At 40.0% G+C, this 14,262-nt stretch overlaps 1 protein-coding gene across 1 annotated transcript; it reads right to left on the bottom strand.

Annotated features, from left to right (window-relative positions):
• Positions 1–465: 465 nt before the first annotated feature.
• SDE2 (spliceosome associated SDE2) lies at positions 466–13,955 on the bottom strand. Its single transcript, XM_007454463.1, has 7 exons — positions 13,828–13,955; positions 7,908–8,025; positions 6,792–6,903; positions 6,287–6,456; positions 5,384–5,498; positions 3,172–3,676; positions 466–796 (listed from the first exon to the last, which is right to left on the bottom strand). The coding sequence occupies exons 1-7, from the start codon at positions 13,945–13,947 to the stop codon at positions 575–577; spliced, it is 1,362 nt and encodes a 453-aa protein (XP_007454525.1). The 5' UTR covers positions 13,948–13,955; the 3' UTR covers positions 466–574.
• Positions 13,956–14,262: the final 307 nt, after the last annotated feature.

Here is a 14,262-nt window from a genome sequence, read left to right as displayed (position 1 = left end):
AGAACAAAGTAAACCCAACTTAAGTAGAAGAAAGGAAATGATAAAGAGCAAAAATCAATGAAATTAAAAACAATTAAAAATCAGCAAAGCCAAAAGTTGACTCTGAAAACAGACCAACAAAACAATAAACTCCTAGCTAGACTGATCAAGGAGAAAACAGAAATTACCAGTACCAGAATGAAAAAGAAGTTACCACTACCGCTCCTACAAGATGTTAAAAGGATAGAAAGGACTATTATGAATAACTTTATGTCCACAAATCTGACAACTGGGGTCAAATGGATAAATTCTTTGAAATTATAATTTACCTAAATGACACAGATGCAACCCAAACTCTGAATAGCCCTATATTTATTAAAGAAATAAGTTATAAGAAACCTTCCCACAAAAAAGCTTCAGGCCCAGAGGGTTTCACAAATTAATTCTATAAATCTAATAATGAAAAAGAGGATAGTTAGAATTTGGTTATTAAAAAGTCACCTTTAATAGCAACAAGAATAATGTCCAAGAGCCAATATTATACAGGTTGTAAGCGCTAGCCTATTAAGAAACAGGAAATCAGCTCCGACGAAATTCACTTCTTCTTCCCTTTCGAAGGCTTGGCAAATAAAGCTGGATCTATCCGCTCCTTTGCCAGTCCTCTGACAGAGAAGAGCCTCGCTGCCCGCTCCTGGAGAGTGCCCCCGCACTTCAGTCCCCGGGCCGTGAGCTCACACTTGAGCTTCTCCAAACCCAGCAACTCCACTTCTGCAACAGAGCTGAACGCCAGTAAATCTACAGTTTCCTGACCAATATCCTGAGAAGAAGAAAAAGAAAGAAAAATTTTAAATAGGTCCATTCCTGTGAATAAAACTTTCTTCAATTGTCATCGACCTTCTGTTTTTCAAGAAATCTTCATTTAATATGCCATATCTTACTACTGAATTTTAATAATCATGCTATTCTCTACACAGTGTCAATACATATAATTAATAAATATTAATTTTTATCTATATACTTAGAAACAAGTATTCAGAAGAGTAACAAGTTATAGAATTCTTGAACGGATTCTTAATATTACTTTTCTTTTTTGATTTTTCCAGTAAAAATTCAAACAGCAAAATGTACCTCACCTACCCCCATACTATGACCAGAGAAAAGAGCAGCACCCTATAAAGCCTCATTTTAATGAGATTCCTATGCCTGTGAATCTACTAACCCCATAATCCTAAGCTTTCTATTTTAATCAAATAACTGTGATTATCAAAGTTCTCACTTATATAACTTGACAAATTTAAATGCTGTTCAAAAGACTTGCAACTCTTCTATCCACCAAGTACCTTTATAGACTTTAAGACAAAATTAAATACTTTTTTTTTAAATTAAATACTTCTAATGATGGGTGCTCTGCATAGAATGAAAACATTCACCACCTAGGTTTATTTATTTATTTATTTATTTTTGCGGTACGCGGGCCTCTCACTGTTGTGGCCTCTCCCGTTGCGGAGCACAGACTCCGGACGCGCAGGCTCAGCGGCCATGGCTCACGGGCCCAGCCGCTCCGCGTCACGTGGGATCTTCCCGGACCGGGGCACGAACCCGTGTCCCCCGCATCGGCTGGTGGACTCTCAACCACTGCGCCACCAGGGAAACCCTAGGTTTTTTTTTTTTTTAAAACATATTCAAAGGTCAGTAATTTTCTCTCACAGTAAGTTGTTTTTTAAAAATATTGAAGAGCTCTAGGGACAAACTATCTTTCTAGGTGATTTTTTTTTTTTTTAAAGTCCATTTTGTTAAGATTTCTGGAGTGAATCTTGGCTTCTTTATATATGGCCAAATCCTAAACCACCACTTATGTGTCTTTGGAGAATCACACATGGTTGTACATAATTATTATGAATACAACAGCTACAACTACATCAAGAACAAATTTCCAGTTAAAAGCTCAAAGATTGAAAGTCAAATCAGGTTTTATTCTATTTTCCTTTCTTCATTTTTCCAAGACTTTGGTTAGGATAAAATCCTAGCATATATGAGTAACATAAAAGCTACATGCTTGTAACTCCAGAGATGGTGTAAGGGTCAATTTAAAGCCCTCAGCATAAAAAATTTCACTATCTTCCCTAGAAAGGGCAACATGTGCATTTTTGCTTATTTAACCAGCACCAGTAGGGAAGGTGCTGGTTAAATAAATAATGATAAGCTTTGTGTTTACCAAAGAAGCCAAGTTTCATCTATCCTAAAAAGCAAATCATTAGATTTCAGCTATCCTAAAAAGCAAATCATTAGGTTTCATCTATCCTAAAAAGCAAATCATTAGACTGAAGAGTAAACGTTAAAGATTTTTGCTGCAAGTAAGTCCACTAAAGGTGGCAAATAACTATTTAAGGAAAAGCATGCACAATGAAAATAAACTTTAAAAAGGTTGAGTGTGGGGCTTAAGATTTAATGATAAATTAAAAAGGAGCTGCTCCTCTTCTACAGGAAAGATCTTCACATCCAACTGACAACTGTGTTCAAACAGTAACTCACATGAGAAAGAAAAACTAAGTAACTAGAAATTTAGTGATAGGAAAATAAGCACATTTTATCAAAGCTAAAAATGCCATCTATCATAATATGCCTTATTAGTGCATGTGTTATTAAGAAAGAATAACAATACCAATTAAACTATAACATGATATATATTCAAATTCAGAGGTATTAAAACGTGAAAAACGTGCATCTTAGAATTGATGAAATATGGAACCAAGGACACCACCTAGTGGCAAAATAATACCAATTCCAGAGCTTTAAAAGAAACAACAACTGGGCTTCCCTGGTGGCGCAGTGGTTGAGAGCCCGCCGGCCAATGCAGGGGACACGGGTTTGTGCCTCGGTCCAGGAAGATCCCACATGCGGCGGAGCAGCTGGGCCCGTGAGTCATGGCCACTGAGCCTGCGTGTCCCGAGCCTGTGCTCCACAACGGGAGAGGCCGCAACAGTGAGAGGCCCACGTACCACAAAAAAAACCAAAAAACTAAGGATTTTTGGGGGGGACACGGCAAGCTTCACCATCATCTGTACTTCTGATTATTAAACAAGCTTTTCCACTAATCAGCTGATGGGAAAAAGCACATCTTTTCACTTTAACGACTTACTACAGAGATTAAACTGATTTGGCTTCAGACATCAACCCCCTAAATTTACTTACTGTGTTTCCTGACTGGCTTTCCTCCAGCTTGGCAACAGGTATGTTTTCCCTGTCTCCTCCAGGTGCTCCCTTGGCAGCTCTTTCCCCATCAGTCATTTCTTTGGTCTCCTGCTCCTTATTCAGGCCAACTCCAGCTGCTTCCTTTTCTAAGGGTTCTTTACTCTCTGCCTCATTTTTCTCCTGGGTTTTCTCTGTTTCTATGGCCATCTTCCTTTCCATGTACTCCTGGATAGATGCCTCTCCCAGCTCAGCATACAAGTCTTCTGAAATACCATTCCCAGAGTCCATCACAGGGGTCTGTAGTTTTTCTCGTGATCTAGAGTCTGCACTCGATACTCTTGCCCGCTGAGAGCTACTAGGAAATTCGGCTGCCATCTCAACAACATCACTGCCATTTTTGGGAACGTGAAAGCTCATTCCTGAAGTACTAGGTGCTTCTGCACTGTCATCATCAGAGCTCTCAGAGCCAGACCCTTCTGCAGTCTCTAGTCCTTCCATGCCCAACCTATTAGAAGCAACAAAAAGGTTTAACACCCTTTACAGCTTCTACTTAAAAAAAAAGAGTTGCAGTTTGTCCAGGAAACAGACTCTGAATAAAGGTATCAGCTAGCTTGAGATGGAGAGTAGGTGAGTTTCAGAACAAGATATTCCAGAGGTATAAAAGGAAAAAAAACTTCAGTGAGACTGGAAGCAACATGCCAAAGATCCAACAGGGTCTCTTTTTAAAAGCTGTGACTCTCTTAAAACAAACTGGTTTTGCTTAAAACTTTTTTTCCCCAATACTGTATGAATTTTAACTGTTGGAAATTAGATAAAATAATAAACAGTTAAAAGAAAATCCTGGGAATTCCCTGGCAGTCCAGTGGTTAGGACTCCAAGTTTCCACTGCAGGGGGCACAGGTTCGATCCTTGGTCAAGGAACTAAGATCCCCCATGCCGTAAGGCACGGCCAAAAAAAAAGAGAAAATCCTATTTTATTCATAATTGCCCAAGACTGGAAACTACCCAAACCTCTAACAGCTAGAGAATGGATGATAAACAAATTGTGGTACAGCCATACCAGGCAACAATACTTGGCAATAGAAAGGAACGAACTACTGATACATATAATACCACCTGTGGATCTTGAAAGCATTATTGTAAGTGAAAGCAGCAGACATAATGACATTCTGGAAAAGACAAAACCATATGAACAAACATCACACCAGTGATCAGGGGTTGCCAGGAATGGAGGTGGGGGAAGAAAATTAACTGCAAAGGGACACGTGGGAACTTCTTAGGGTGATGAAAATATTCCATAGTTTGATTTTGGTGATGGTTACATGACTGTATATTATAAAATTTTCAAAACTTGTAGAACTGTTCAAAAAGGGTGAATTTTACCATATATAAATAATACCATATATAAATTATACCACAATAAACCTGGCTTAAAAAAAAGAAACCCACAAGGAAATACTACTATCTTTTCTCTCAGGAACATTTAATTCACATTTCAGAAAGAACACAAAAAATTCTATGCTGGACTCACAGAGTTACATGGTGTTTAATTAATAATTATCTTTCTATCCCCAAAGGGGAGGCCGACAAGGAAACCAAGATCCATTTGCACTTATCATATTCTAGAACTCAGCCCAAGGGAACTGAGCTGGTAACCAGAGGACCAACTGGGAAGGGTGGGAGAACTGTAAGAAGAATGGATAAGAAAAAGTACTGTTGTGCTTTTCACCTGCAGGTACAAAAGTGGTGAAGAGAGGTCTGGCAAGGTGACCAAAGACCTCAGTGATGACTACGAAAAACCACAGAGAAAACAGAACCACCTGGAAAGTAAAGCCATGGCTTCCACCTGGAATTTCTGAAAGTTAACTTTTCAACACCTAACAGTAATTCAAGTATAAAGCTATTTTTATGTGATTTTCCACTGTAAGGAAAAAAATTATCCTTTAGATTCTATGAATGGCACTTATGGCAGAAACCATTACTAATGTATACAATGTGAGAATCACTGAAACCTGAACTTCTGAAGCACTCTGGAAAATTTCTGAGCTTCCATCAGACTTTACTTAAAAGTATGTTTATTCCAGGTAGACAAGAAAAAAATATAGTAGGTAAGTTTCAGAACAAGATATTCCAGAGGGATAAACAGAAGGAAAAAATTTTTTTTTTCTTCAGTTCTCAAAGATCTATTTGAAATGAAAATGAACATACTTACCAAAAGCATTTCCTTTTCTCTGCACTGGCTGCTCTGTCTGTTTTTGATTTGTTAGGCCGTTTCCGACTCTCACCGATTTCTGCCAATACCGTCTTGCTGGAGGCAGCCTGCATACCTAACCAGACATTTTAACAACTCAGTTTCTACTATCAGGACTAAGTTCAATTAAAGAATTTATAAATAATCTGAATTGCAAAAACAGCTGCAATCTAAAGCTCTAGATTTAAATTTCTTAACATACCAAAATTTAATCCAGTTAAAAGGAGACTAATCTCAAATTTATACAGATTTAAGATAAGCATTCTGGCTCTTGAACTGGATTTTTAACGCACCATGTCCAATTTGTAATTTTGAGGCTGACAGATTCATACCTATCTCTCCTCAAACCTAACGATTCATCCCCTTGTGCTTGTTATTTGCATACAACTGTCTTTCCCCTGTTATGCCATAACCCTTTTGATGGAAAAGACTCCTTCTTATTCAACTGAATGCACAACAGCCCTAGCATAATGCTTTGGATGCTAAAAACATAAAAGTTAATGAAAATCATTCTCATTAAAAACTGTGTTTTAAAAAAGGGATCTAAAACTGGAAGCAAAATGTTGGGGTCTAGGCACCTCCTGAAGACTTAGCTTATTCCCATGAAGCACAAGAAGTATTCTTACCTGGGGCCCATGAGCCCACAGAGTTCAGGGGTCAAGTATGTCAAATGTTGTGAGAGTGTATGGGTTTTTTCCCTGGGTTGTATAAGATATACTGTATTCATTACTGAGGGGAGAAATTCCACAGCTTCATCAGTTTCTCAGAAGTCTGTAACCCAAAAAGGTTTAAGAACTGCCCTCTGTGTGGAACAGCTGGCTTCAGGGACACCTGCTGATGGCACTAAGGAATCCTCATTCTCACCTCGGAGGACGGAATCCTCCAGACGCTCGGCCATCTCATGGCACTGCTGCTGGTAGTCGGGGCTGGTGAAGCAGTGCCTGGGTTCTGCAAGCTTCCGCTGCAGTCGTTCCAGGCGCTTTTGCTCCTTTTCAGCTTCTCGTTTGGCTTGTTGTTTTACCCATTCAGCCATTCTGGGGATGGGAGAGAAGAGATGTAACTGAATGGCTATATTATACACATGTGTTTTTATACATAAAACACCCCACCCAGACAAATTAATGCACTCTTGTTCATACTGTGACATTCCCTCAGAAAGGTGTGCCATGCTTACTACTAGCATACTGTTATGGACTTGACTAAAACCCAAAGATAATTATTAAATTACAGAAAAAGTTAAATCTGGTAACAACAAATTAGAGCATAAGTATTTCAAGTTTACATTTCTGATATGCATGGCATGCGTACAATCACTAATGCTAGAAAAGTATGTTTCTTAAAAAAAAATAAAAACAGGTGGGGATCTTACGCTTTTTCATGATTGACATCTCGCAGTCTCCTTCCACTGAGATCCCGGCAAGCTTCTCGATTGGTTGTCTTCTCAATCTGAGCACCAAGTGCTCGGAGCATAGAGCCAAAACCTGAGCAAATATGTTCGGAGAAAGCAGGTTAAAAAAGTGTTCAAGGATGGACAAAAGCCAGATTTGTGAAAATGTATTATATCACAAGACTACAGGTCATCTCTACTTTCTTTTCCGTTTTAAAGGAAATGTACATCAAGATTCTAACCCAGGTAGCAAAGGTAAGAGTACTGATAAACTTGATTCAATCTCATGCTTTTTACACTTCCTCTTATACTTCTACAATACTGTATCAATACCTGCACCACCGGGCTATTTTAGAGGGCTTTACCTAGTGCCAGAAATCCCAAGATTCCACGATTAAGAATTTTAAAAATTATATGGTGAGATTTTGCAAGGAGGCAATTTTAAGCTGTCACTGGCTGATACGACAAGCTTCATTCTTATTGACACAATTTCAAACAGCAGGATGATTATAATCTGAAATGTTAGCTCTTTGAAAACCAAACCGAATCACCACAGATTTTGAGAAAGCCTAAGGATTACATGTTAGTGCATCAGGAGAAATACCAAGAACTGTTCATATTCAGTTTTTGCTCTTTTAGTTTCTTTTTTCTCTTCTAAGATGAGTTACTACAACCAGGACCTTAATCTACCTCAATCTGTAAATGGTTGTATTTCATAAAGTGACTTTAGACCTCCCTTGGAGCTACAATAACTAGGCAAAAAATCTTGAGAAAAGCACAAGGAGATTTGATTGTTTTGACATTCGTCTGCAAACTGGACAGAATAACAATCACCCCTCTTCATCTAATCCTCCCTAGAGTCTGAGAGCCTAGGGTGCCTCAGAGTGATCCAGCTGGAGAAGGTGGGAATTTTATCATATGGTATCTACCTCAAAAAGAAGAAAAGAGAAAATATGCAAAATTAGATAAGCAAACAAAGGATTTCACAAGGCCAATCGAGGCTGGTACATTACAGACACCAAGGAGTTTGTTAATTTAATACATATGGCTACAGAACGCAGATGTGTTACAACTAAGCCATCAACATTCATGTCCTACCTCCTTTTCCACCACGAAGTCTGGGTTCCAAACTATAAACAGCTCCATGCTGCACTGTGTCACTGGTGTTAACGAGTAATCCATTGCATTTCACAAAGTAGCATTCCACTGGAATATCCTAGAGACAAGTTTGGGGGTTCTTTCAATGCTGTTTATTAGACAATACAAGTTTCTTGCAGAAAGGGACCTAGCTTAGCTTTTTATTACTCCAGTTATAAGGAGACAGTATGTGTTCAATTAATATTTGTTGAATTGCAAAAATGGAAACTACTAAAAGAAAAAACTCATTTTGTATGATGTATTCTAGGTACGATTTCTTCCTAATACTTAATCATGATATACAGAAGAACTTTCTGCCTTTTGGGTGAAAATTAAAACTGCTCTCGGGACTTCCCTGGTGGTCCAGTGGGTAAGACTCCACACTCCCAGTGCAGGGGGCCCAAGTTCGAGCTCTGGTTAGGGAACTAGATCCCACACGCTACAACTAAGAGTTCGCATGCCACAACTAAAGATACTGCACGATGCAACTTAAAAAAAGATCCTGAATGCTGCAAGAGCAGGCATGCAGCAATGAAGATCCCACGTGCCGCAACTAAGACAGGCACAGCCAAACAAATAAAAAAATGTTAAAAAAAAAAAAAAAACAGAAACAAAAAACCTGCTCTTTCTTCTTCTCTAATAGGAAATAGGAGTCAAGGTAGAATATTCAGTGCTCAGATCTAGTAACTCTGAAGGTCCCACTTCCTCTGACTTTTTAAAACAGGTAGTATCAAGTTGAACACTGAGTGGCCCCAAGTTTAAAAGTGACATCTTGAAAAGTGTAGATAGGGATATGAAGAGAGGAGAGGAGGAGACAAAAGTATGATTTTTTGTGTGTGTGTGTGTGGTACGTGGGCCTCTCACTGTCGTGGCCTCTCCCGTTGCGGAGCACAGGCTCCGGACGCGCAGGCTCAGTGAGTGGCCATGGCTCACGGGCCCAGCCGCTCCGCGGCATGTGGGATCCTCCCGGCCCGGGGCACGAACCCGTGTCCCCTGCATCGGCAGGCGGACTCTCAACCACTGAGCCACCAGGGAAGCCCCGATTTTTAATATACAAACTATATAAGCTTTAACAGCTTTAGGACCAGCTGGCAGTTGGTGCCAGCATCCCCCTGAGTTCCAGCCAATCACTGCAGAAGCCCAAGTACACTCCCCCAAACCCACTCTATGTATTTCAAAAAAATTCTCAGATCAAATGATGAAAAGAAAATATAAAAACTGTAAGTCATTCTAAACAAGTTTCTAATGCCATAAAATGAGACAAGAGAGGAGTATTCTCCAAAGTTATATGGAACTTAGAAGGCTGACAATTAACTCTGCAACATGAAGAAAAGAGAGATCTAAATAGGAATAGAAAGGAAAAATGCATTGCCGGCATCTTCCTGAAGTGGAAACTATGAACATTCATTCTGAACCACATCATACAGCTATTTCAATGGGACCCATTCATTCATTCAGCAAATATTAAGTACCTACTATTTGCCAGGCACTTTTCAAGTGTTGGAATACTACCATGAACACTACAGTGAATACAGATCCTGCCTCATGAAGCTAACATTCTAGTGGGGGAAGACAAATAATGAACAAATTATATATCATGTCAAGTGGTGATATGCAGGGTAAAGGGGATAAGATATGTGGATGCGTGTGGTGGTAATCTATTTAATATATACAGTCAAGGAAAGCCTCTGTGATCAAGTGACATTTGAGCGGAGAATTAAAGAAAGTGAGAGAATGAGCCATGTGACTACCTGGGGGAACAGTATTCCAGACAGAGACAAGAGCAAACGCAACAGGAATGAACTTATTCAAGGAATGACAACACAGCCAATGAGGTTAGAATGAAGTACACAAAAGGGGAGTGATAAGGCCTTCAAAACCATTGTTAAGGACTCTGGATGTTACTCTGAATAAAACTACTGTAGAGTTTTGAACAACGTGAGATCTGCGTCATGCTCTTAAAGTATCACTCTAGCTGTTAAACTGAAAGTAAGACTATAGACACAGAGAGATCATTGAGAAGCTATTGTGATAATCCAGGTAAGAAATGAAGGCTATTTGTACCAGGGCAGCAGTGGCAGAGATGATGAGAAACGTGAGATTCTGAGGATACTCTGAAGGTAAAGGCAACAGGATTTGCTAATGCTCTGGGTGAAGGGAGTGAGATCAATAGAGGAATTAGAGATGACTCCAAAAATCCGGTTTGATAAATGGGAAAATGGAGTTGTCATTCATTAAGAGGGAAAAGGAAGTTTGAGGGAGAAAATTAGTCTCATCTCAGATATTTTACTTTGAGATGTTTATTCCACAGCCAGATGGAGATGCCAAGTAGACTGGTGGCTATACAAGCCTGGAGTGTGGGGAAGAGGTCTGCACTGGGGATTTACATTTGAAAGTTGTCGGCATACTGATGGTAGTTAAAGCCATGAGTATGGATGAAATCACTGGGATGAGGGAGGGGCCCCTCCAAGATTAGAGTTCAGGGTGATGAGGAGGAAGCTGTAAAAGACTGGAAAGGAGAGGCCAGTGAGGTGGACGAGAACTGAGAGTGATATCTGGACAAGTGAGAAAAGTGTACTCCGGCGGGGAATGGTCAATTGTGCAAACTGGCACTGACAGACAAAGCAAGATGAAAACTGCAAACTGATCACTGGATATGGCAACATAGAAGATACTGACCAGTATGACAAAGAGCTGTTCTGATGGAGTGATGGGAAGAAAAAAGCCTAACTAGAGTGGGTTCTAAAGGAGAACAGTTTTATGTTCAAGAATATTTTTTTATAAAGAAAATCAGAGAAAATAAGGTGATAGGTAGAAGGGATGTGGGCTCACGTTTGCGCACTGGTAGGAGTGATGCTGTAAAAAGGGAAAACACTGGAAAATACAGGGGAGAAAGAACTAACGCCAAAATAAGTCTTTCAGTAGGTGAGGGGGAGGGGTTACTGTACAAAGTCGAAGATAATTGCAAATTATTTGTAAAATAATGACAGTTCATCCACAGTAACAGAGAAGAAGGCTGAATATACAGCAGGTACCTACCAGAGGCACTGGTGTGATGATGCAGAAACTCTCTCCTTACTGCTTGAGTACAAAGTATGGTCCTTGGGATGGAAGAAGTCTTGGAGATTTAAAGAGAGAAGATGTGAAAAAGTAATCTAGGAGAGTGAAAGAGTGATGAACTGAGCAGTGCCTCTCAACCCTTTTCACACCATGGTATACACAAATAATATTTGGATGACACTCTAGGGAAAATGAGCAAAGCTACTAAAGATGTGTTGAGATCCTGGGTTCTGTCCAGCTGCCCAAGGACTACTTAGATCAATATTCTCAGCAGTCCTGCAACCCAGTGGAAGCATGCTCTGAGTTAGAGAAATACAGTAGAAATGCCAAGCACCACTAAGTTTGGTGTTTATGAATTTGTAGTGAGACTGGTTTGCGTGATTAGTTCCCCTACCACAGTCACTGCCCAGATGCCAGGTAAAACAGGTGGAGAGTTGGATTTAAATTGACTGGAGTTTTCCCAGGCAAATATGATACCAGGAGAGAGGAGCAAGGGAGCTCAGGCTATATGCAATGATGTGATTAACATGAAGGACTATTCTTGCCTATAAAATACTGTCCACTTTAAAGAGTTGTAAAAATTAAATAAGACATATAATATACCTCCTATATGTTTAATGTTTATAAATTAAAAGCTACTTTAGTTTCTTTTAATATCTTATATATCCAATGGGTATGGTATTTCTAAAATCCTAAATAACTTTAAAAGACTTTAACATGAAGGCTGAAAGATTATACATCATGCATCATACTTCATTTCCAAACAGAACTGCTTATTTAACGAGACAACTCATTAACAAAATGGCATTTTCTACTTGTTAAGATTCTTGTCAGTTAATAATCACTAGTAGAAAAAAATAACAAAGAAAATTTACAATCAATGTAACTGTTTTTAACCATTACAGAGCATTTCAAGCAGAAAGTATTACGTGTGTCTTAGGCCAATCAGCCGAAGGCCACCAGAGACAACATATAGTTCAACAACTCAAATTTCTTGACTCACTACTACAAGAGAGGGACTGCACACCAGAGGAAGCATGAGGTGTCTCACCAACAAATAAAAAGATATAGTTATTATAGGATTTGGGGTGGATGGAATTTAGGTAAAATTTAAATGAAACAATGTTTTGAGAGGCTCACAATAAAGCAGGGCTGTGTGTATAAGGGTCAACATCAGGTCTAGACTGTGAAGGAGATCCAGGCTCCTCTTTCCTCAGAAACTACAAAGTTAAGATAAATGTGGAATGCTGTGTCCAGAAACCCCTAATCTGAAGCTCTGCACCTGGGAAATCAAGCGTGCTTCTCTACGTCAAAGCGACTTAGATTCTCAAGGTAAGAGTGGGATGCTTCTTACTGATATAACTTCCAACAGCAGTTTATTCTTATAGTCTATGATTTTTGAGGTAAGGTTTCACAAAGACTAAAAAAGAAGCAGACTTTCAAGGAAGTCATTATGACATTTCATCACTGTACCATGTCCTTGGGAGAAACACTGTTTCCTATTAACTTTGCAGCTAGCTTTATCTGTGTATTATCCCAGTCTGATGAAGAGCCAGGCTGATTTTTACTTTCTCAGGGAGAGCTAACACTAACTTTATCATGTGTCAGAATAGTTCTGTTTTAAAACGCATAAGCATGAACTTCAGCTATTTTTATTCGTTCCAGTATCTCATCAAATGCCCTTCTATAAGTTTTGTGTTTTTGTTCATACTTGTTATGGCCATGTGTCTTAAGTACATGAATGAATCCATTCATTTATATTTCTTGCTTATTTTAAATTATTTTTTCCAAGACTCCTCATAATTAAGATCTTATTTTTTTCTGGTCTCACTTTGGATCAACTGTCAGTAAGTTTGAAAACTGGTCAACAGATAAAAGTTATTTTCAGAGATATTAAAATCCAACTACTTTGGAAAATATTTCCCCATGCAGATGGTAAAAACATTTCTGACAGTTTTTAAACTGGACTGAAGTCTAGGAAGAAAAATAGGGAAACTGAAAAACCACATTATTTGCAAACAGACATTGCTTCTTCATGGAACCAATCCAAGTAAAGATTTGGTTTAGACTGCAGTGTTAACGTGTTAATAGGAGATCAAATGTCAAAATTAAAATTAGATTCATTGAGACCAGCATATTCTTTAAATAACTGAATAGGTTTAATATCTTATAGTTGGTAAAAGCTTGCTTACTTGATAATTAAGTAAACCACACATGTAACTTTAGAAGTCAATGACAGGTTTTCAAAAATATGCCTGGGCAAATCAGAGCATCATAATGATTAGTGAAAACATCTACATGACAGGCCCTAAGAATCATGCCCTCGACATGACCTATGTGAGTGCTTGGCCCCGACCAGTGACCAGATAAATCCATTTCCTTCCCAACCATCCTTTGGCCTGGGTTTGGATATGACATACTTCTCTAGGTTGGAGCTAAGAGGGCTGTGTTATCAGTGGACAAAAAATGCACGTCACATAAGCACAGAGCGAAAGTAAGGAAATGAGCCTTAAAAATCATCTGGTCCAACTGCCTCATTTACGGATGAAGAGAATACCAAAGTGTATTCTGTTAGTCCAGACTGAGGGCCGGACTAAACGCCCGTGAGCGGAGGGGTTTTTCTCCCTTCTGTGAGACAAAACCACCACAAAACATAAGCAAAGGCAGGCCTCAGCATCAGTTTGAACCACTTTAAAACCCTAACCCTCAGCCTCAAAAACTGAGAACCCCAAAGAATAGACGTGCCCCCGACAGACCCTCACCGCACCTAATCCTGCCCCTGTCCTGCTTTCCCATTCCTTCCAGGAACCACACACCTCACCTGATCTTGGCACTGTCGGTGGATAAAATCGCGTACGGAGCGCGGGGCCGAGGCACACCACACCGCCTTGCACCCGAAGCTGGGGCCCCGAAGCCACACCAGGGCCGCAGGCTCCGCCATTTCACCCAGTCCCCGAAACTCAAGACTCCCAGAAGCGCTAAGCGCCACAACCAGCTCGGCGTATCTTGATGACGTTGAGCTCGCCCTCCAGCGCCACGCCCCTCACATCTTCCGCTCGTCCCGTTCCTCCCCTGGGGATAGTCACGTGACTTGGGACAGCGGAGCCTGCTGCCTGGGGGAGGGGAACAGGAAGAGCCTGGCAGAGGCAGATAAGACCGCGGAGCACCCGGGCGAGGCGTTGCTAGGAGAAGTTGCTAGGGCGGGGCTCCAGGGACTCTCTATAAAAGGCTAGCGCTGGGTTAGGTTTCGAGCGTT

Source organism: Lipotes vexillifer, unplaced genomic scaffold (genome assembly GCF_000442215.2).
Source record: "Lipotes vexillifer unplaced genomic scaffold, Lipotes_vexillifer_v1.1 scaffold634, whole genome shotgun sequence".
Classification (NCBI taxonomy): Eukaryota; Metazoa; Chordata; class Mammalia; order Artiodactyla; family Lipotidae; genus Lipotes; species Lipotes vexillifer.
This window is presented reverse-complemented; position numbering and strand designations above follow the sequence as displayed.